Source organism: Lithobates pipiens, unplaced genomic scaffold (assembly GCF_037356315.1).
Source record: "Lithobates pipiens isolate NorthernLeopardFrog02 unplaced genomic scaffold, aLitPip1_a1.2 Scaffold_8, whole genome shotgun sequence".
NCBI lineage: Eukaryota > Metazoa > Chordata > Amphibia > Anura > Ranidae > Lithobates > Lithobates pipiens.
Genome location: NW_027507903.1, coordinates 561,665,406 through 561,689,645, shown reverse-complemented (window position 1 = coordinate 561,689,645; position 24,240 = coordinate 561,665,406). Strand labels below are relative to the sequence as shown.

Below are 24,240 nucleotides of genomic sequence, written 5' to 3'. Positions count from 1 at the left end.
ATACCTTAATTTCATCCTATGTGGTCAAATTGAGGCTATCAACAAATTCCCTTGACCTTGATCCCTTGTTTGGTCTTCATTGACCTTGAATTAGTTCTGATGTTCTCTGAGGTTAGACAAATGGTTTCTTAGGTATTAAAAGAAAGGATAGGTAGGAGTGGCATCTGATATCTATAAACCCATATGCTGTCTAGCCTGCTCCCTTTATCTCTGGAAGACCCTAGTGCAGATTTTCTTGAGACCTGGCCTCACGCTTCTCCGACAGTCCGGGTTTTCTGAATTTTAAGAAAAGTGGTGGGTTAACCACTGGCTGCCCAGGTAGGCACATTCATCATGGATTCTCCTTGGAGGAGATCTGTAGAACATTCATTACTGGGTGAATTTGATGACTGCTTTGACATCTTCTGCCCTAGACTATGAAGCATGTGTTAGGTTTGTAATGTCATGTATGAGGAAAAGGCATGTTGTATTTCAGTTTGCTTGTACATTTCTAATGATACCAGCCCATTTGCATAAAGCAATGGATTAAATCATTATTTAAAATGGAAGCACAGTATTTTCCCAAATTGTGCTTAATAGGCTGCCTGCAGAAACAACAACTGTCCCTTAAAACTTATATATTGATGGGGTGTTCTTATAACGGGAAGATTGCTTATCAGAAGGGACATGTTGGAGCTGTAAGTTTTCTTTTAAAGGGGCTTGTTCTTATAACATGGGTGGACTTGTATCTTTGATGTTGCACAATTTAGAGACCAAAGAAAGATAGTTTAGAATTAGCAATATATTTGCTAGCATATAGAGTATGTTGTCTATAGGGATCCTAGAACAGTGTTAAAGAAGAAACATATTCAAATGGTTTAAACTTGAGGAAGAATCTGAACCCCTGCTTGGTCTTCACACCTCTCCATGGCCTCATTTGAGGATCTCTGCTCAGACTCAGCAATATCAGCTCATCTGAGAGCCCCTTTCCTCTATTACCAGCCAAATGGAACTTTGCAAGTATTTCTAGACAATCTACAAGCTGGCAGTTTACATAGCAGTATGTTCTAGAGAATCCTCAATCTGTAAGCAGTAAAGATTTGGCAGGAGATCAGATACTTCCCACCGACAACCAGCAAAGTTGTGAGTAGAACCCTGCTTTAAATGGAAAATGCAGGAATACACGGCACAATTTAGGACAATGTTGTAATGAATAGGATTACACAGTTATATAAGGTATCTTTTATACAAAAAAAGAATGTGAAAAGTGTGAGGTGTAGCTACAGGAACACATAAATGTAGTCAAGTGTAGAGAGATACTGCAGAAGGTAGAGTAACAGATTTATATGGTGAGACATGGATTTAATGGAGTTGATTTACTAAAGGCAAATAGGCTATTCACTTTGCAAGGGAAGTTGCACATTGCAACGGAATTTTCCCCAGAGCTTAGTGAGTGGGCTGAAATTTCACTTTGCAAAGAATAACCAACCACTTGCACTTTTTGAAAACTGCAACTTTCATTGGAAACTGAAAAGTCTATTTGCCTAACCCCAAAGTTACTCAGTAAACTGAAGATTCAGAAATACATTATAGGTATAAAGAGTTCGATATAGATCAGCTAAAATATACTTACAGAAAGTTATATATTTAACTATAGATTTAGAATGACAGTATTGATGCAGATGGTTATTTGATAAGCCAAATATTTTTTTGGGGTTTGTTAGTGAGCCACAGATGTATAGTTACATAGATTCAGAGTTACTGTATAGTTATAGAGAGTTATGTAATAAACCACAGATTCAGAATTACCAATGATTGGATAACCCCTAATGGTGGACTTTTAAGGCATGTACACTAAGTATTAAATGTATAGAGTGTAAAAAGGTTTATTAAATGTAAATGTCATAAAAAATATAACAAGGAATGCATAGACAACGTAATCAACACATATACAGTACAACAATCTCTGATGCTTAAGCACCCTATGCGTTTCAGAGAGCCTACGTCTCCTTCTTCAGGGGTAGGTATAAAGCGCGGGACAATTATATTAAAAAAGTAAAATAGCATGTATTAGAAAAATGAAAAACATGAATATATGACTATATGTATTATATGCACTTTTCTGTGTTACACTTATGTGTTTAGAAAAAAAGTACTGAATAAGCATTCCATGGTGTTTGTAATTAAAAGCAATCAGACAGGAGAGATATAACCGATAGTTACTCTACTCTCAAAAAACTCCCAATATGATTGTCTTAATTAAGATGTTTCACAGTGAGGCTGAATAGCAATAGGATGTGATAGCAGATCAAAATTCTCCCAACCTCAGCAAAAGTGCTAAGTGTTGAGGTTGGGAGAGTTTTGGTCTGCTATCACATCCTATTGCTATTCGACCTCACTGTGAAACATCTTAAGACGATCATATTGGGAGTTTTTTTGAGAGTAAAGTAACTATCGGTTACATCTGTCCTGTCTGATTGCTTTTAATTACAAACACCATGGAATGCTTATTCAGTACTTTTTTTCTGAACACGTAAGTGTAACACACAAAGATGCATATAATATATATATAGTCATATATTCATGTTTTTAATTTTTCTAATACATGCTATTTTACTTTTTTAATATAATTGTCCTGCGCTTTATACCTACCCCTGAAGAAGGAGACGTAGGCTCTCTGAAACGCGTAGGGTGCTTAAGCATCAGAGATTGTTGTACTGTATATGTACTGTTGATTACGTTGTCTATGCATTCCCTGTTATATGTTTTTAGGACATTTACATTTAATAAACTTTTTTACACTCTATACATTTTATACTTAGTGTACTTGCCCTAAAAGTCCACCATTAGAGGTTCTCCAATCTTTGGTTTAAAATACTAGATGTGGCACACAAAATTGCAAAAGTATTGCCGTCCATACATTTCATTCAGATTCAGAATTACAGTATTGTTTGATTTACAGAGGGTTACAAAATGAGCCATAGAAATATAGTAACACGGTTACATAGTAGGCAACATTTTCCGATAAAAATGATAGCATCAGAGAATTACATACTGAGCCATAGATCCACTACAGTGCAGTTACAGAGAGTGACATAGTGAGCCATAGATTCAGAAGGCCATTATTGTTATATAGGGTTATATAGTGAGCTATAAATATTCTTCAATAAACTATCAGAGAATTACATATTTAGCCAGTCCACTACAGCATAAATCAAAGAATTGCATAGTAAGCCATAAATTCTGAATTGCTATATAGAGTTATACAGTGAGCTTAAAATCTTCTTTAGTATGTTATGAAAGAATTACATAGTGACCCCGAGCCATAGGATAGGTACAGAAAGGTAAATAGTGAGACATAAATTTGGAGAGTTATAATATGGTAACAGGGATTGAGCTAAAGATTTAATGAGGTACAGTATAATTACAGAGAGTTACATAGTGAAGAAGAGATTTGAAGAGTTACAGTACACTTACCAAGAGTTATAGTGAGGCACATTTACAGACAGTTGTAGTACATCAGTTGTATACTAACATAGACTTAGGTGATGGCAAGGAATGCAGCAAGATATGACCATTGATTCCAATATAAACATAAATGAATGGGTGGGCCGAGCATTTTTGTTTATAATGAAGCTATACAGGGTTATAGTGAGATATAGTTACTAAAGGTACAGCTCAGTCCCAGGTGTTTAGGATTACTGAGGTAGAGTTGAGACATTTTTATCAGGCCCTGTTAATCAGAATTGTAACAGTTAAAAGTGGACATTTATTATAGTGAATTAGTGAAAAAGATTCATTTCCCACAGCAACAAGTAAGTGATGCTAACATTTTAAATCTGTGAAAAAAAATTCAGCTGAGACCTTCCATCACCACCCCTACAGTTTGTATACATCACCTCCAAAGGTTTATAAAGAAGTATAGCTAAAAAGAGTTGTAAGATGTAATTAACGTGGGCCTTCAGTCGTTTTTTCAACTTTCCATCTATTAAATCTTCATCTCTTGTTTTTTTAACTTTGGAAAGTAGAACATTTTTTTTCTGCCAGTAAATACGATATACAGCCCACTTCTTGTTTCTTGTCTGGTAAAAAGCCCAGGCTTATGACATCATGCACAGCTCTCTCTCCCACTCTCGTGGGAGTTTGCTAGGAAGGGATGGGGGATGAGCCATAAGAGGGCCAATGAGAGCTGCAGGGCTGCAGAGCTGGAGATGTGCCTCTGTGTGTCTGTATAAATCCAGGAAGTGAACAGGCAGCAGCTTCAGCTGCCCATCGTTAAAAGGGATGCAGCCAGACAGTGGAGGGAGATTTCTGCAGCATATTTTGCAAGTACAGAGTCACAGTATATATAAAATAATATGCAAAATAGTTGGAGGGAAACTTCAGAATTGCACAGGTGTTTTTATTACAAATTATGTGAGCAGACTGCAGTTCCTCTTTAAGTAGAAATATATAATTTTGCCTGATCTGTTAAAGTATTTTCAATGCAGTTCAGTCAGTCGTGTGGCACCCTCCCATAATAGGAATGCAGATGACACTACAATTTCCTGGTTCATCTTTACAGCTTTTTGTGTCACCCGTCTGCTCATTGAACAATGAATCGGCAGTATGGTGATGTTGATTCATAGTCCTTTGAGGAGGCTGGATACAGTGTGGGGATACATTAAGCTCCAAAGCTGAAACTGGAAGTAGGGTGGTCTCTAGTTAGCAGATATATAGAAATCAAAAGAATGGCTGAACATAATTAGAAACCTTTTGACAAGTAAATCAGGTTTTGACAGGTAAATCAGTTTGCATATATGTACCTAAATATTGTAGGAAGCTGATTCTTTTTCAACTTAAGCTGTCTATGCACAAGACGGTTGGGTTGTTCAACAATTATCACTGGCTTTGATTGGCCCAATGTTCAGTAGATTTAGATATCAAATTATCTAGCTTTGACAGATTCAGGTGTCCTGATAGGTTGCTCACTGCTCAACGAGACAGTGAATCAGATCATACAAGAGCCCCATATATGAGGCTGTGTGGCTCTGCAGTGATCATGCGTTTCATTCTGATTGCAAGATATCCAAGCAAATACTAAGTGAAAAAGTCATACATGCATTAAATAATGGTGACTTGTGTATAAAATATACCCAACACGCTGCTACTGATCATCTGCCCAATCACTCCCAACTACAGGTCTTGGCTTGCCCAGCAGTCCATTGTATGCTTGAAGAATAAACTAAAAAGAGGAGAAAGAAGCTGAATTAAAAAACACTGTTACAAGTTTATTAATGCATAGGATGCATGGCAAAATATCTGAACCTCAACCCCTAGCGCATTTTGCTCAAACAATGCGCTTATTCTAGAGTTGACTCTACGAATACGTGCATTGCTTGAGTAAAACGCATTAGAAGGCAGAGGTTCAAGTGACTTGCAGCTTCCATTCTCATCTTTTTTGTTTACACTGATTACTGGGATACCTTGCCTAGTATATTCACACATATGGACACCTTTAAAGTGTATGTAAACCCTTACAATGAACTTCTCTTAATTGCCTTGTGCAAAACAATATCCATTGATCGCTCCAGGAATCCAGTGCTGTCTTGTGGTCTAGGACAGGAAATGTGTTGCAGGGTGATCAGCTGAAAAAAAAAGGAAAATGCTTAAAAAAATGAATGCAGGCACCACATCTAAGGACTAATTAGCTGCAATATTCCAAATGTAGTTCTTGGGTTTATACACACTTTAATTGTATGATTTAAATAAATAAAACTGATAAAGCTGCTTCAGAAACCCTTATGTATTAATGGAGAATGGTTGTACTCCTTCACCCACCCTTCATTTTCAGGTATTCCCAACACAACACTATTGCCCTAGATGTACCTAATCCATCATGACAAAATATAAAAAAAGAGGCAAGGGGAGTGAGGTGACAAGGGTAAATGGGGTATTAGGGTAGGAAATAGGGTGGAAAATTCCTTTAAGAATGAACTACATCCCATCACGGAAGTCTAACAAGTAAAGTTAAGTGAACCTAAATAGTATAGTGGAGTCCATAGGCAGGCTTTACAGATGCAGGCTAGGGGCATGTGAAAATTATTTGACCCAATAATGACCCTGTTGATATGAATAGCCCACTGCACTCCTGTGGTCTGAAATCTGAAGGGTGCAGGACCTGCTGTTTACAAAGGATTGGGTCATATTTGTTCAGTTTCACATGTCTAGCCTTCCTATCCCATAATGCTTGATCAATTAATGTAGAACCTACTTCAAAGTTTAGGTCTGCTTTCAGTTAGCTGCATATCTCTAGGTTTATGACATTCTCAGTTTAAAGGAGAAGCTGGTGGGTATGATCGCCCCCTGGTTTCTAATATTTCTCATGGCTTCCAGTAGATGTATTTTCTACTAACATTCCCCGTACTACCCAAGTTGGAGTTTCATTCCATCTGATGCCTCTCTCACTCCTCACAAAAGAAAGAGTGAGAGAACTTTGTAATGGCTGAAGTTGGTGGATAAGGTGGAGAACGTTGGTTCATACATTTTGCTGTTAGTTTTCTAGAAATACAAGAGCCCAATAAGTTATGCATTTCAGCAGCACCTGAACTGAAACATCAGTTTTTGTTGGATTATCCTTAAACCAAAGAAATTGTGTAGCCTTCTGTCTTGGTTGTTGGTGACATTCATAGCAAAAAAAAGAATGATGCAGACATGATGTCTTGATGTCTGCCGAAAATGTGCAGAGTCTTCAGTCTTTTCTTGGGAGAAGAATGTAAATGTTTTCTAAGTAGGAAGAAGCATAGAATGATCAGTGGGGCAGAGGCCATCCTTTTAGATGCAATTTTAGAAATTTTAAAGATAGGCCGAGGATAGGCTGTTACAGAAGTCTGGGCAGGAGATAATGAAGATTGCATTAGGATTTTAGAACCAGCCAGCAAGAAAAAAAAGAAAAGGAGCTTTTAGCTTTGTCATGAAGGTATACATTTTACTAACAGCCTTAAAGTGCTGTACAAAATCAAAGTAGCCAGTGTCTCTGGTAAGGAGCTTTAGAGGTTGAGCTTTACATTAATGATGGGAAGAAAGTGAATAATCTAATTAAAGTATAACTCCAGTCTAAACAAAACCCTTTAGAGCGTGTGTGATAACCTACAATTTGTCTCGTTTTCAGATGTTAGAAGGGCTTGTGTTTAAATTGTCAGAATGATTTGCTTGTGCATGTTGTGTCATAAGATCATTGGGAGACTGTGGAGCCATGCTGTGTCTTCACCCGCCTTCATCATTAGCAGCTATGACATGCTGAGGAGGAGGCGTGGCCCAAACAGATAGGAGTATGGGGACCCCTAAAGTTGTTCTTCACATAAAGGGTTCTTCTGGAAATTGAAGAGCTGTTATGTCAGGGGATCAATATAGCGTTTAGCAGATTTTTTAAGGCTATAGTTCTTATATATGAAAAATGCTTATTCACTTACTGAGTGGCTTAAATATAATTTCTTGTGCAAGCATTTTCCATCTAATATAGATTTTCGTTTTCTTTTTTGGATTGTTTCTTTAAGGAAGCTTCTGGGCTTTGTTTCTAAATGTTCACGCTTGGCTTGGTTTTCTAAATACATTAGATTCTTACCCGAAAAGGACACCAGAGTTGAGCTTAATCCAACAACATCGGAAATAAACAAGGCTTCTCGGAAATGCAAATGGAGGTTGAAAAACTTCATTTGAAGGTACCCATAGACATGGTTGGAATGGGTTACAAATTCATGTCTGTGGGGTACTTGTAAGTCTTTTTAAGGAAATGGTTATCAGGCAGGTTAGAAAAGCTTATCGAAATGCATGTTACCCTGTTCCTCTTTGCATAGACCGAATGGAAAGTCAGTCAAAGTGTTTATTCATGTTTAGTAACCCCCTGGCAGACTCAAGTTCCTAATGGTGGTTGGAAAGTGTCTTCTAGTGTCTATGTGAACCTTAAAGAATGTCTAAAGTCAAGAATCAAAATAAAATATAATTCAACTCACCAGTCCTTAGGTATGGGGGCTGTATTCATTTTCATTTTTCAGGCTAAGAAAATTTTTTGGAAAGTACAGAAAATACCAGTTGATTTTACTAAAAATGTTATGTTCTGGTCACTTCCTGTGAACTAAACTAAAAGCACAAATAATTGTATCTTCTTTTTGTTAGCCAATAGTCTGCCCACCGCTATGTATCGGAGATGAAGAGCGTAAAGCTGGCCATACATGGAGGGCATTTCAGCCAGTTCCCAAAGAATCTGATGAAATTTACTCAGTGGGTAGCCCTGTCAGCCACCTCCTGCCTGACATCCCTCAATCGAAAAATTTAAGCAATCAGTTGGGAAATTGTCAGCTAAACAGCATCTGTATACAATCAAATGTAGCTGCTGTTCGGGTATTTTGAAAGTTGGTGAGGCCAGCTGTCAAAATACAAAAGCTATATAGCATGGATGGAAGATCTGTTAGATGTTTTCCATTCAGCCTGTGTATGGCCAGGTGTACGGCCAGGTTAAGATATGTTTGAGGTTCAGCTTAGGTGGCAACCATGGCTCCCTATATAGATACAGGGGGCTGAGTAAGTGTAGCCACTCTAGGATAGGAAATGTCTTATCTGTAGGACTGCGAGGTGAAAAAAAGGAAAAAGCTTTAACAAACTAATGCAGACACCCCACCTAATGACCGGTAAGCTTCAAAATATTAATATATTTCTTTGTGTAGGTGGGGGGGGGGAAGTTAGCTATGCTTTAAATTGGATTTTAAGACCTAGATGTCGGTATATAATGCTGTTCAGTGCCTGAATGTAGTGCCAAATCGGCTCCAAATGCCAAAATGTAGCCGTAAAGTTCAAACTATATTTTTTTAGCTTTTTATCCAGTGGCCTACCAGTGGTCACCATTACCTGAATTACAGAAAGCTAGGATAATAAGCGTGTGCAAATGTTTTGGGAAGACTTGTAGTTCTTTTTCACCATGGGGTTTTTAAACAAGATTAACACAACTTTCACCCAAGATTCATGCATTTTAAGTGGATTTAATTTATTCTTGTGTAAAAAAAAATATATAAATAGATCCTCATGTATTTTGAGCAATTAGGTCTATATATAGTGTGAAAAAATATTGCATTTGATATAAACAAGATTGGCATATAGTTTAAAGGTCTTAAGTTCTTTATTGTCCTGTAGGCAAGTAAATTCAGAACAGAGCCTAATAACCGTGGACCTCTGGTGTGCCTTTTGTATTTGACTCCCGTTTTTTGAGTAGGTGGTAAGGACAAATTAAATGTTAACAAAGAGTTACAGAAGGGCTTTACAATCTAGCACACCATGCAGAAGCCATTAAGCCCAATGCATAAGCCACCAGGCATTTTTAACAGCCAGGGCATATATGCTTCCACTGACAATATGAGAGACTTTAATTAAGGGTCCAGTTAAAATGTTCTAGGCGTATTGGCATCCTGGCTTCTGGAATTCGTCCAGCCTTGCGTTAGAGAATAAAATAATGAGTAAGGTTTATGACAGTCTTGGCATACCCTGGAATATATTTCAAAAACAGTATATCTAAATGTAATGTAATACTTGTTAGGCAGTACTTTAAAAGGTGAATCCAGAGACTACGTCAATAAGTGCCTAGTTAAATCCATGTGACCCTTGGACTATACAATTTCTGAATTGCTGCTTTTTAATCTGACTCCAGCCCCAGAGAAAGCTCAAAGTTCTGCCTGTTCCGACCAAAGTTAACCCTATTACCTAGACACAGCAGAGGCAACCATTTTGTCAATTTCATGCCATATTCCACTGATTGCGGACTTTATTTAAAAGCGGCAGCATGTGTGGGATGAATAAATGGCTGTTCCTGCTATGTGCAAGTAATGGGCTCACACAAATATTCTTTTAAATTGGGTCTTAAATTAATCAAGCCGTCCTATTATGGGGAAAAAAATATTTTGAAACAAATTTTATTTATTTATACGGGGTGTTCTTTTAATGGGTTCCCTTCTATAAAGGGCACATTGGCACAACAGGATGTTCCTATAATTTGGATATATGTTTTCTGCAAGGGTTTCTTTAACTTAATCAATATTTCCGTCCAGCAGGACAGCGGATGCCAATCTCATTTACCCACAGTGCAACTCAGCAGGTTTCTTTCTTGCGTCTCGCACCTCACGGCTGTTTAATCAGCTCCCCTCTAACCCAATTAGCTTTCAGGATCCCAGTGTGAGCAGCAACAGAGATCCTCAGTGGGGGGAGGTCAACCACCCATGGTCCATGATTGGCTGAAAGAGTGCTATGTGACCTAAGAGGTTCTTCTCTCTCCCTCCCCTAGCAGCGATGCCATGGCAATAAAAAAAAATGTTGTTTTTCTCTTATTATGGGATGTGGAAGACATCAGTTATGAAAAGGAGGAGGGGGAGAGAGATGCTTATGATTTTAAAGACATTAACAGAAAAAGTTTCTGTAGGAGTAGCTAGACGGAGAAAGGGAATGTTTTGAGATCAGAGATTGTTCAGACACTTTATTGAGCCTGGAGCAACAGTAGAATAGTACACTGAGCTTATACATGGAAGAGGTAGACAATAAAGTCTTGAAAGAGAAAACAGATTTTAGAGAAAAAACAATAACACCTCACAGCAATGGCTATTAGTAAATGAATATGGAGAATAGAGTATGGAGGCATGTTTTCGGGAGAATTCATGTAAGACGTGAGACAAGAAAGTAATCTAGTGGGTCAGATTTGTTGGTACAGGAAGGTGTAGAGTATGGGATGGCTTCAAGATTAGGAGACGGTTTTCTTTTCTGATTCTCTCTCTTAATCTTCTCCCTTGTCATACCCTTCTCACTCCCCCAGACTCATCCTCCTATGATCACAGGTTAATATTGGGGGTGTAGAAAGTATACACAGCTCATTGCAATTGTTTCTTTCTCTCCCCCTCCCCTACCTACCCCTGTTTCTTTTCCTTCTTTCAACCCTGTTTCTCTTCTCTGTTTATCTGCCTCCCACCATGTCACTTCTTTCTCTTGTTTGTTCATTCTTTTTATATTAATTTCCTGTTTCTCATCAATCCATTACAACTTACTCTTTTTCTTAAATTCCATACACCCTTACCTTGGACATTCCTGTCTTTGATTTTTGATTTTTTTTGTCCATTATTTTTGTACATTTCTTGACTTACCTCCAACTTTTTTCTTTCTCTTTTTGTCGTTTTTGTGTATTTTATCTATGGTTCATTTATTCTCCCCACCATCATCTGCTATTTTCCTTTCTTCCTCCCTCTGTCCTGTCCCACCTTTTCCCATCCTTACAGTTTTCGTCTGCCCGGGAATGCTACAGGAGATTCTAGAGCCCACTTCAACCCATGAGTCTGACCATCAATCGGGAGCATGGTGTCGAGATCCACTGCAAGCTGGTGAGCGACTCTATGTCATGCCATGGATTCCCTACCGTACAGACACGTTAACAGAGTATGCATCCTGGGAGGACTATGCTGCTGGACGACATACTACTACATACCGTCTACCAAGTCGGGTGGATGGCACAGGTTTTGTGGTGTACGATGGGGCTGCTTTTTATAACAAGGAACGTACACGCAACATTGTCAAATATGACCTTAGGACACGGATCAAGAGTGGAGAGGCAATTATATCCACAGCAAACTATCACGATACTTCACCCTATAGGTGGGGTGGGAAAACTGACATAGACCTGGCTGTGGATGAGAATGGGTTATGGGTTATCTATGCTACGGAAGGAAACAGCGGGAGGCTAGTGGTGACCCAGCTTAACCCATATACTCTCCGGTTTGAGGGGACATGGGAGACGACTTATGATAAGCGTTCTGCATCAAATGCTTTCATGGCATGTGGTGTCCTTTATGTGCTGAGATCAGTGTATGCAGATGATGATAATGAATCAGCAGGCAACCGGCTTGAGTATGCCTTTAACACACATCGTAACAGAGAAGAGCCACTGGGGATCAATGGAGCCAATGGATTGGATTTTCCCAACCCTTACCAGTATGTGTCATCAGTGGACTACAACCCAAGAGACGGGCAGTTATATGTCTGGAACAACTATTTTCTGGTCCGCTATGCATTGAGGTTTGGTCCTCCTGACCCAGCAGAGGGTAAGTTGTGAAATTTATTGTCAAAAAAAATGTTATAGAATTAAATAATGAATACTTATTATGAATTGAAGATGAAAAAAAGTGACCTGGAGTCTTTAGAAGTTTAAGTCCATGATTACCAGACTTAAAATAAGCCCGTCACAAAGTCAACATAGGTAAGTAGTTTTATATAAAAAAACATATTGCAACTTTGGTAAATGTCCCAGTACTTTTTCCTTAAGCTTCACCCTTAACTTTTCTTAGAACCTGCAATAAAAATGGTTTGTATTGGCCTTTTAGGTGATAAAAGTGTCTTTATTGTAACATAAAACTTCATTTGTAAAAAAAAAAAAAAAAAAAAAGGATATTTTTGGGTTGCAAAAGTGTTTCCCCCTTTTCAGAATAAGACAGCTTTCCACCACGCATAACATGTGAAAAAGCTAAAAACTTCTCTAAAACAATTTTTTCCGTGTGTTGCGTCTCCCACATACCTTCTGGCAAGCTCAAAACTGAATTCAATTCAGAGCCTTTTCAGCAGTGGCTATACCTTATTACTGTTGCATAAAGCTCAGTTTTGTGGAGCTTCAAGGTTATATGTGTCCCAGAGATGCTTTCGCTGATCTTACAAACCCCCCAAAAAAGTAAAAACAGCCAAACATACTTATCCTTTTAACATGGGTCAGCAAACCATATAAAAACAGAAACTATTCTCCCCTGAGGCATGTACAGTATCTCACAAAAGTGAGTACACCCCTCACATTTTTGTAAATATTTTATTATATCTTTTCATGTGACAACAATGACGAAGTTACACTTTGCTACACTTTAAAGTAGTGAGTGTACAGCTTGTATAACAGTGTAAATTTTCTGTCCCCTCAAAATAAATCAACACAGCCATTAATGTCTAAACCGCTGGAAACAAAAGTGAGTGCACCCCTATATGAAAATGTCCAAATTGGGCCCAAGGTATCAATATTTTGTGTGGCCGCCATTATTTTACAGCACTGCCTTCAACCTTTTGGGCATGGAGTTCACCAGAGCTTCACAGGTTGCCACTGGTGTCCTCTTCCACTCTTCCATGACGACATCACAGAGCTGGTGGATGTTAGAGACCTTGCGTTCCTCCACCTTCTGTTTGAGAAAACCCCACAGATGCTCAATAGGGTTTAGATCTGGAGACATGCTTGGCCAGTCCATCACCTTTACCCTCAGCTTCTTTAACAAGGCATTGGTTGTCTTGGAGGTGTGTTTGGGGTCGTTATCATGTTGGAATACTGCCCTGTGGCCCAGTTTCTGAAGGGAGGGGATCATCCTCTGCTTCAGAATGTCACAGTACATTTTGGCATTCATGGTTCCCGCAATAAACTCTAGCTCCCCAGTGCCGGCAGCACTCATGCGGCCCCAGACCATGACAATCCCACCACCAGGCTTGACTGTAGGCAAGACACACTTGTCTTTGTACTCCTCACCTGGTTGCCACCACACACGCTTGACACCATCTGGACCAAATAAGTTTATCTTGGTTTCATCGGACCACAGGACATGGCTCCAGAAATCTAAGTCCTAAGTCTGCTTGTCTTCAGCAAACTATTTACAACTTTCTTGTGCATCATCTTTAGAAGAGGCTTCCTTCTAGGACAACAGCCATGCAGACCAAATTGATGCAGTGTGGGGCATATGGTCTGAGCACTGACAGGCTGACCCCCCATCCCTTCAACTTTTGCAGCAATGCTGGCAGCACTCATTCATCTATTTCCCAAAGATAACCTCTGGATATGACACTGAGCACGTGCACTCAACCTCTTTGATTGACCATAGCGAGGCTTGTTCTGAGTGGAACCTGTCCTGTTAAACTGCTGTATGGTCTTGCAACAGTGCTGCAGCTCAGTTTTAGGGTCTTGGCAATCTTCTTATAGCCTTGGCCATCTTTATGTAGAGCAACAATTCCTTTTTTCAGATCCTCAGAGAGTTCTTTCCTATGAGGTTTCATGTTGAACTTTCAGAGGCCAGTATGAGAGAGTGAGAATGATAACACCAAATTTAACACACCTGCTCCCTATTCACACCAGAGACCTTGTAACATTGGCAAATCACATGACATCGGGAGGCAAAATGGCTAATTGGGCCCAATTTGTACATTTTCACGTAGGGGTGTACTCACTTTTGTTGCCAATGGTTTAGACATTAATGGCAGTGTGTTGAGTTATTGTAAATGGGACAGTATATTCACACTGTTATACAAGCTGTACACTCACTACTTTACATTGTAGCAAAGTGTCATTTCTTCAATATTGTCACATGAAAAGAACTAATAAAATATTTACAAAAATGTTAGTGGTGTACTCACTTTTGTGAGACACTGTAAATAGTTTGTTATCCCTGAAGCAAGGGGACACTTCATAGGGATTCAAAACAGAACTTCAAACGGACCTATCATCCTTTAACTAAAATATATGGAATATAAACTTAGATATAGTACCAGGTGTCTGCTTCTCATATATATGGGCCAAGGATGATGCCTTGAGTACAAAACTGCTAGTGCTACTATAAATCAGCCCACAAAATGAGGTAGTGGTCCACATATATAAAGAAAGGAAAACAGTGATGTGAAAATAATTCTTAGAAAGGAGATATTGAATGCCGTCAACTCAATAGTCCCAACAAGGAGTTTTCAGAGCTGAACTCTTGACCAGGAATAATAAGATATTTACAAGCCAAGGTTTTGAGGCTCACATCCTAATTTGGAATGAATCAAAGCTGACAATATTGAGGCTTGGCACACACATTGCAGCCGTCTTCAAAGTATTTTCATGTAAATCATAGTTAGTGAAAGGGAAAGATAAATCCTCCTTTTGTAAAACAACACCAGCACATTATACTGATAATCGAGGCAGTTGTGTATCTTTCATATACTCATACTGAATTATTGTTTGTCATGTGAAAAATCTTTCAAAACACTTTTGAATTGGAGTAGTAGGGATCCTAGCTGGAAATGAAAAAAAATAGAATTCCACTTCCACAACTATAGGTAGACTCCTAATGCCTGGTACACATGATGAGATTATCAGACGAATGAACGTCTGTTTTTTTTTTTGCATGCTGATCTCAGATCGAACCTGAAGAGTTTACTAAAGTCACAAACATTCTCGTACGACAGGATAAAAATTCGGAAATTATGTCACGTGTTGTAATGTATTTGTATTGCATTTTCGATTGACAACTGTACTGATTAAACTAAAATCCTACAATCTGGCATCATACGTAAAAAAAATTGTGCATGTCCGATCAAATAATATCAGATGAACTGTCCTGATCAGCTCTTGAAAGCTCTGTACTAAAGAGTAGATTATCGTACGATCGCTCTGGGTCTTTAGAGATGTCTCTAAAGGCATGATATCTCAGAAATATCCCTTTCCTCAGTTGCATTCAGTGTTAAATATCCACATCTATGACAACAATCACATCAATTCAATTTGTCATAGTAGCTTCACTGGCCATGCCTTAAGTGGAAATATAGCATCTAATGTATATAGCAGTGATGGCGAACCTTGGCACCCCAGATGTTTTGGAACTACATTTCCCATGATGCTCATCTACACTGCAGAGTGCATGAGCATCATGGGAAATGTAGTTCCAAAACATCTGGGGTGCCAAGGTTCGCCACCACTGGTATATAGTATTAATGTTCAAGAGTGTATAGGCAGCTGCAGTCTATCTTGACCGAAGCCGGTGTCACTCTTCCGCAGCGGCAATGCAGGTGGAGGAGAAAGTCAAGAGGAACCTAGTTCATCCATGATGTCCTCGGTCACAAAGAGGCAGCATTCAATTGGATGTTGACTTCCCATGAGACTTTGGTAGTCATCTAGGGTCAGGCAAAGTTTATTTAGGACCCTGGCTCCTGGGTTTGGCGCTCATGTCGCGTGTGGCTAGAGTAAGGACAGGTCACCCGTTTTTCAGGGACAGAAGTTAACATCAGGGAGAGTTTCCATATGAATAGGAAAAGTGCAAGGACATGCCATCCATCCTGGAAGCCTCCCCACTTGAGTATAGAGTGGCAAGACTGCATTTCACCCCTGGAGACAGACGCTGTTGGCACACTATAGACATACTGCTACTACTCATCAATGTGCATCCTGTGAGTTCATCTGGTCAGGTTGCCTTACCGCTGGACTTGTTGTACAATATTGAACATCAATTTCAATACAGTTCTGATTTCTACCACTGGACTCTGAGTGGGCAAAAATAATTTCGACATTGTACAGACTACCACCTATTCAATGTCTAGTATGCATGTCCCATAAAAGATACAGTCTTCAGCAGCTGAATTCTGAGGAAGCTGGACGTTACTGGCAAAACCAGTCAGATGCCTGTGACCTCCCCTGTCCATTCCCCTGAGACACTTCTACTATGAGGATGGGGATAAATATGGACTTTGTTCACATATATATCCTTGAGCCTGTATCCTATTTCTAAACTATCGTGCCATTAGAGACAAATCTAAAGAATCTACCTATAGTTATAGAAGTGCAATCCTCTTTATTCATTTCCAGCTAGGGTGGCTACTACTCTGATTCAAAGGCGATTAGATTCTTCATATGACAAGCAGTGATTTAGTATATAATGCGATGGTGTTGTTTTACAAAAGGATGACTCATTTATCTTTCCCTTTCACTGACTATGGTTTACATGGAAATACTTTGAAGAGGCTGTAATCTGTGCCAAGCCTTAATATTGTCAGCTTTGATTCCAATTTTGGATGTGAGGCTCATAACCCTGGCTTGTAAATATCTTGAAGATCACACAAAAGTTCAGTTCTGAAAACTCCTTGTTTGGACTATTGAGTATCTCCTTAATAAGAATTATTTTAATTTCCTTATTTCGCATGCTTTATATATGTAGACCGATCTTTAATCTTGTAGGCTAATTTATAGTACCACTGGCATTTCGGCCATCGAGTTATCGTCCATGGGCTCCTATATAGAGGAAGCTGAAACCTGATTCTATATCTAGTTTACTTTCCATATATTTTGAAGTTCTGTTTAGAACCTCTATGAAGTGTCCCTTTACTTCAAGAACAACATAATATATGTGCCTCAGGGGAGGAATGACTGTTTCTGCTTTTAATGGGGTTTGTTGAACCATGGTAAAAATAATAATTTTATAAGGGTTTCTATGTAATAGAAAAAAAAAACATAACTGAATTTTTGCTACCTAATATATTTCTTTAATTTTTGAGTATACAGTGCCTTGCAAAAGTATTCACCCCCCTTGGTTTTTTACCTATTTTGTTACATTACAGCCTTTAGTTCAATGTTTTTTTTTAATCTGAATTATATGTGATGGATCAGAACACAATAGTCTAAGTTGGTGAAGTAAAATTAGAAAAATATATACATAAGACTTTTTCAGAAATAAAAAACTAATAATTGGCATGTGCCTTTTTATTAAGCCCATAAAAAGCTCTGGTGCAACCAATTACCTTCAGAAATCACATAATTAGTGAAATGATGTCCACCTGTGTGAAATCTAAGTGTGACGTGATCTGTCATTACATATACACACCTTTTTGAAAGGCCCCAGAGGCTGCAAAATTTAAGCAAGAGACCACACTAACCAAACACTGCCATGAAGTCCAAGGAACTCTCCAAACACGTAAGGGACAATGTTGTTGAGAAGTACAAGTCAGGGTTATGTTATAAAAATATATCCAAATGTTTGATGGTCCCTAGGCGCACCATCAAATCTATCATAACCAAATGGAAAGAACATGGCACAACAGCAAACCTGCCAAGAGATGGTCGCACACCAAAACTCACGGACCAGGTAAGGAGGGCATTAATCAGAGAGGCAGCACAGAGACCTAAGGTAACCCTGGAGGAGCTGCAGAGTTCCACAGCAGAGACTGGAGTGTCTGTACATAGGACGACAATAAGCCGTACGCTACATAGAGTTGAGGTTTATTGGCCAGAAGAAAGCCATTACTTTCAGCAAAAAACAAAATGGCAAGTTTTGAGTTTGCAAAAAGGCCTGTGGGAGACTCCCAAAATGTATGGAGCAATGTGCGCTGGTCTAATGAGACTAAAATTTAACTTTTTGGCCATCAAAGAAAACGCTATGTCTGGCGCAAACCCAACACATCACATCACCCAAAGAGCACCATTTCCGCATCATGCTGTGGGGATGTTTTTAAGCAGTCGGGACTGGGAAACTGGTCAGAGATTAGGGAAAGATGGATGGTGCTAAATACAGAGATATTCTTAAACAAAAAACTGTACCACTCTGTGTGTGATTTGAGGCTAGGATGGAGGTTCACCTTCCAGCAGGACAAAGACCCCAAACACACTGCTAAAGCAACAGTTGAGTGGTTTAAGGGGAAACATGCCTAGTCAAAGCCCAGACCTCAATCCAATAGAAAATCTGTGGTTAGACTTAAAGATTGCTGTTCACAAGTGCAAACCATCCAAGTTGAAGGAGCCGGAGCAGCTTTGCAAGGGGGAATGGGCAAAAATCCCAGTGGTAAGATGAGGCAAGCTCACAGAGACTTATCAAAAGTGACTTGGAGCTGTGATAGCCACAAAAGGTGGCTCTACAAAGTATTGACTTTAGGGGAGTGAATAGTTATGCACATTGACTTTTTCTGTTATTTTGTCCTATTTGTTGTTTGCTTCACAATAAAAAAAAAATCTTCAATGTTGTGGGCATGTTCTGTAAATTAAATGATGCAAATCCTCAATGCCAAGAGGGTGAATACTTTTGCAAGGCACTGTAGATTCATGGTAGTCCTTATAATAGTGTATGATGTTTGGTATTTTCACTGATGTTAGCTGTGGATCCAGACAGCTCCTTCAAAAGTAAATGTTGGCCTCCTGGTGGCTAATGACCTCCTCACCTAGTCACAGAGTTTTGGTGAACAGCCTTCTCCAGTTAGAGTCCCGATTGTGCCATATTCTTTTTCTATTTAATCGTGCTTTAAACTATGCTCGGAGTTTGCTTTCCTTAATTACCAAGAACGTTACCGCAGAACGTTATCCTGGACTTGTTTCAATAACTCCTTTGGTGTTCACAATGCTGTTTGTTTAGGTACCTTCACTAAAAAACCCTGGGGCACTCTAAAAACAGGTGTATTTATTTTGAGATCATGTGACACTTTATTAACACACAGGTGGACTCCATTTAACTAATTATGCCAATTTTAAAGGCGGTTGTTTGCACCAGAGCCTATTTACAGGGTTTCAGAGGGAGTGAATACATAGTCAATCAAGATATATTTGCATTTTTTTTTCCTTGTTTGCAAACAGCTTGAAAACCCATTGGGGGGATTTATTAAAACTGGAGAGTGCAAAATCCAGTCCAGCTCTACAAAGAAACCAATCAGGTTCCAGGTTTTATTGTCAAAACGTAACCGCTCGCCAACTGTATAACCTGGATATACTGGCAATGCGCCCCTGCTGCGTGAATACCTAGTACGTGATTCGGTAATACCAGGTAGGGGGCACACGCGTGCCACCGGTGACCCGGCGATGCTGTGATTAAACACAGCATATGACGACCAGCGGGTGCCAGCCAATAGATCACTGTTGGAACCCACCATTTGTCTGAATAACACAGGACAGGCTCTGACTATATAAACAAGGCAGAGCCCTGTCCTGTCACTGGGCAAGTGCTGGATTTGTTTTTCCCCGCAAAGCAGGGAGGGAAATCCATTACTTCCCTTACTGAAAGCACCACACATGGTGTACACAAACACTGGCTAGGCACACATTTAACCCCTTGATCGCCCTAGATGTTTAACCCCTTCCCAGCCAGTGTCATTAGTACAGTGACAGTGCATATTTTTAGCACTGATCACTGTATTATCGTCACTGGTTCCCACAAAATGTCAAAAGTGTCAGTTTGTGTCAGAGTGTCCACCGCAATATTGCAGTCATGCTATAAGTCGCTGATCGCCACCATTACTAGTAGGAAAAATTCCAGTATACATCCCATAGTTTGTAGACGCTAGAACTTTTGCACAAAACCAATCGATATAGGCTTATTGAGATTTTTTTTACCAAAGACATGTAGCAGAATACATTTTTGCCTACATTTATGAACAGATTTGATTTTTATATTTTTTTTACTGGATATGTTTTATAGCAGAAAGTAAAAAATACAGGTTTGTTTCTTTTTTTTTTTTTTTTTGGTGGTGATGAAATACTGCCAAAAGAAAGCTCTATTTATGAAAAAAAAAGTACATCATTTTCATTTATATACAGCGTTGCATGACTGCGCAATTGTCAGTTAAGGTAACGCAGTGCCATATCACAAAAAATGGCCTGGTTATAAAGGAGGGTAAATCTTCCGGAGGTCAAGTGGTTAATTGAACAAGCTGAAGTTAGAATCTGATTGGCCCCACCCCCTGGAGCATGCGTCATTGGATTTGATTGACAGCAGAGGGAGCCAATGGCTGCACTGCTATCAATCTATCCAGTCAAGAGCTGAGAACCCCCTGCAGAGAGAGAGCAGGTCCCCGCGGGCCAAGTTTGAGGGTTCAGGTAAGTAAAATGGGGGGGGGGGCTGGGGGGCCGGGCACAGACAGGTGTTTTTTCACCTTAATGCATATGATGCATTAAGGTGAAAAAACATGAACCTTTAAAGCCCCTTTAAGTCAATTTTTAACTCCAGGTTGCGGCACCGCAAATTGTGAAAATATTTCTAAAGGTGAATACTTATACAAAGCACTGTCTATATGCAGGCAGAGTCTGAAGTTGAGGGATGGCCATTTCCTTGCAGCCATGCCTGTGATATCCCCTTCATTGTATGCCCCCAACAGCAAGAGGCTAAGAGAAAAAAAAAGGTTCAAAAGCTTCTTTTCCAAACATTTTTTTTCAAAATGAGATAAAGAGTGAAGGCAATGATGTCTCTGCAGAGGTCCCCCTCTGAGTCAGTCCAATAGTTCTATAATCAGCAAAGCTCATGCTCCCTACTGATCGGAAAGCTCTAGCCAGACTCAGCAGAGGGCATGTCGGACCTCTACAGAGAGCCCACTGACTCCATGCAGAGATCAAGGGTTCTTCTTTGCAGCTTGATGACAATGGATAGGCTTTTTTTATTCAGGCTGTGGCTGCTTTGTAAAGAAAATGAACTGTAAGACTTTTATCACCTTTTGTTTTGATTCATCCGCAATGTATTCAGCTGATTAAATTGAAAGTCCAGTTGGGCTTTAAGTAGCATAATATTTTCTGTTTTAGCCATTTCTTTACAGTCAAACATACCTGTTGATCCTTCCAGGTGACAGTGCTGTGTTATAGCTCCCAACTGTCCTTGATTCTGAGGAACTGTCCCTAAATTGGAGCAATGTCCCTCTGTCCCTCTTTCCCCTTTATTGTCCCTCATTTTGATCTGATCTATATAGTTGTATAAAAAGTGCACTTTTTATCTTTCAAAAAGTGTTTCCCAGTGCAATTTCTAAATTGCTGCATATGTAAATTTTATAAGCCAATATAAAGGAATAGTAGTGGTAAAAAAAAGCCCTTGTGGATTTAATTAACCATTTTTTGCGGTTAATTCTCCTTTAAGTGGGTGTGGCAGGAGGTGTGTCCTATGCCTACATATGTTTGGTGGTAGGTGTCCCTCATTCCCATCTCAAAATGTTGGGAGGTATGCTTTATGCAGCCATTCTAAATCTCTAAAGCGCTATCATACTTCATTCTGATGACACATTCTGGTGGCTGAGCCTTCAATAACGCCATCAGTATCACCAGCAAAGCAGCTTCATTATTATCCTATTAAAGATGAAGAGAATTGTGCACTGCATTTCGATATTTCATAATTTGCCACGTCACAAATGTTAATTCTCCATTACGAACGCTAGTTTAGAAGACCGACCGCTTCCAGCTCGTCCTTGCTTCCGAGCATGCGTGTTTATACTTTGGACTTTTGTCCGACGGACTTGTGTACACACGCTCGGAAAACCTAACAACAGACTTTGTCCGTGGAAAATGTTAAAACCTGCTATCCAACATTTGTTCGTGGAAAATCCGACAACAATTGTCCGATGGAGCGTAGAAACGGTCCGATTTTCGGCCAACAGCCTGTCATTACACAATTCCCATTGGAAAATCCGATCTTGTGTACGAGGCTTTAGTCGTGGCCTGGTAGGAGCCCAGGCTGAGGTTGTCATTCTCACCATCACACACTCACGTGGATGTGCGGCAAGAGAATCCTTTCTTTTTCCAGTAACCATAGGAGCCAGGACGAGCTCCATTTCCTTGCCAGCATTCCCGCAGCGGATGCATCTACCACCGACGTCACTCCCCGAATCAGCTGAACCTGAGCAGCACACTATATTGTCTAAGGGCCTCAGAATTAGTTATTTGTGACACCCTTTTCCTTATTTTGTTCCTCTCTCCTAGTCACCTCTGGAAATTTGTGTCTGAATTCAACACTAAAACGATAGGGGGAAAAAGGTTCTGGGGAAGTTGAGAAGAGTCATGTGACTTACTGCAATTCAGGAAACATGATACCATTACTCCTTATTTACCTTGGTGGTCTGTAAAGATAAAAGGTAATTCTGCATACTAGGGGGACCCCTTGCTGCCACCAATAACTCATTCTAGAAGTGTTATTGCCATATTTATCATATGGCTCCAAGCACAGAACCTATACACATGGACGTCAGCATTCAAGTATACCTAGGACATCATGATATTTACAGAGGGCCCTGAGAAAATACTGTCATTCCCAACCTCTGTTAATAGGAATAGTCACTAGTTATTACATCTATATTACTTCTCAGCCTCAAAAAGGACCAGAGAGAAGAAGAAATTAGAAAAAAAAGTGTCTCCGTTCATTCTGAGGGCTACACAAATATGGCGAATCCAGAAGGCACCACTACACAGGAAAATGTAAATCTAATGGTGTTGTTAGTAAATCTATGTGTAATTAATTATTTGAAGATAAAAAGTGGTGTTTTTTTACATATTCTTGCAAGGCCTGCCTTTAGTGTCACAGCTCTGTTATTGCTCTGCTTGCAAGCCCATTCACAGTTGTAGAAATCATCCTGCCCTTCTACTGTCCATCATCCCTACAGCGGCACATATATAACCATGACCTGTTGTTCAAGCCTTGCCCCAGCTGAAAATCTTCTGCTGCCGTGTCATTGTTCAACAAATATTGTCTTAGAGCTGTCAGTGTTCCCTGATTTCCAGGAACATTTGCGTAATCTTTTTTTCTAAAGGTTGTCCATGACACTGCCACTGTTTGTCTAATAAAAGACAGCTGCACGCTTCTGTGCTTGCGGTGTCATCCACGGTATGAAATGCTGGTTAGACTTGAGTGCATGGACAAAATCGCATTAAGCCCAGTTCTCCTGTTGCCAGGGGAAGTCGGACGGTGTAGCATGTGTTCCTGCTCAAGGGACAAAACGGACAAGGAGAGCTTTAGAGAACCAAATAGGCGGCCTGTGGTCACGATAAAGGAAAAACTTCCCTTTCCCCAATTACCAGGGATTTGTTTGTAGAAAGAGAAGTACGAGGGATGCCATATTGGTAGTTAGGCAATCAGAATAAAGGAGGTTCATGTAAAAAGTAGGGAACAAGGGGAGGGGTGGGGTGAGGTGGTCAGAGTTAAGGAGAAGGTTTCATCTTATCCAGTCACCTGGATTAATGTGTAAGATACATGAGTGATGGGGGGGGGGGGGGGGTCACATGGGTGGTGCCTATAGTTACTTGGGTCATTTGTAAGGAAAGAGGTCAAAAGGGACCTGTAGGTAAAAAAGTGGCCAGAATAATGGAGGCACATTCTTTTCACCTACAATAAACTGGGCTAATTTTAAGGAAGATTATATTCCCCAAAAAAGGGCTGCAGCCCAGCATTAAATTGGGTCCACTGGTGCAGTCAATTCCACATATTGTACCAATGAGAGGGTTAAGCAGTGGAAAGGTATGCCGGGCACCAGAGACAAACTGGGCAGCTATGATTTCAGGTGTAACAAATTGTAGGTCTCATTGAATTCCTAATCAAAGTGGGCTTGCCAGGTGGCACCACATCATGTCATGGATGGAGCAACAGTGGTAAGCATTAAAGGGGGCTGCTGGTTTGATGGTCCCATTTCCCCAAACTCAGTTCACACACAATCAGGTATGTGGTATTTCTTCCTTCCCACTTGCTCTAAAAAAAAAAGTCTAGAGGTGTCGTT

The 24,240-nt window shown here is 39.8% G+C and overlaps 1 protein-coding gene across 3 annotated transcripts in view; it reads left to right on the top strand.

Annotated features, from left to right (window-relative positions):
- ADGRL1 (adhesion G protein-coupled receptor L1) overlaps positions 1-24,240 on the top strand; it is a 624,094-nt gene that overhangs the window by 505,805 nt on the left and 94,049 nt on the right. For all 3 annotated transcript variants that reach the window (XM_077470079.1, XM_077470078.1, XM_077470080.1), the window contains one exon: positions 11,265-12,083. In XM_077470079.1, the coding sequence (XP_077326205.1) occupies positions 11,265-12,083 (819 nt within the window). The remainder of the gene's footprint in view (positions 1-11,264; positions 12,084-24,240) is intronic.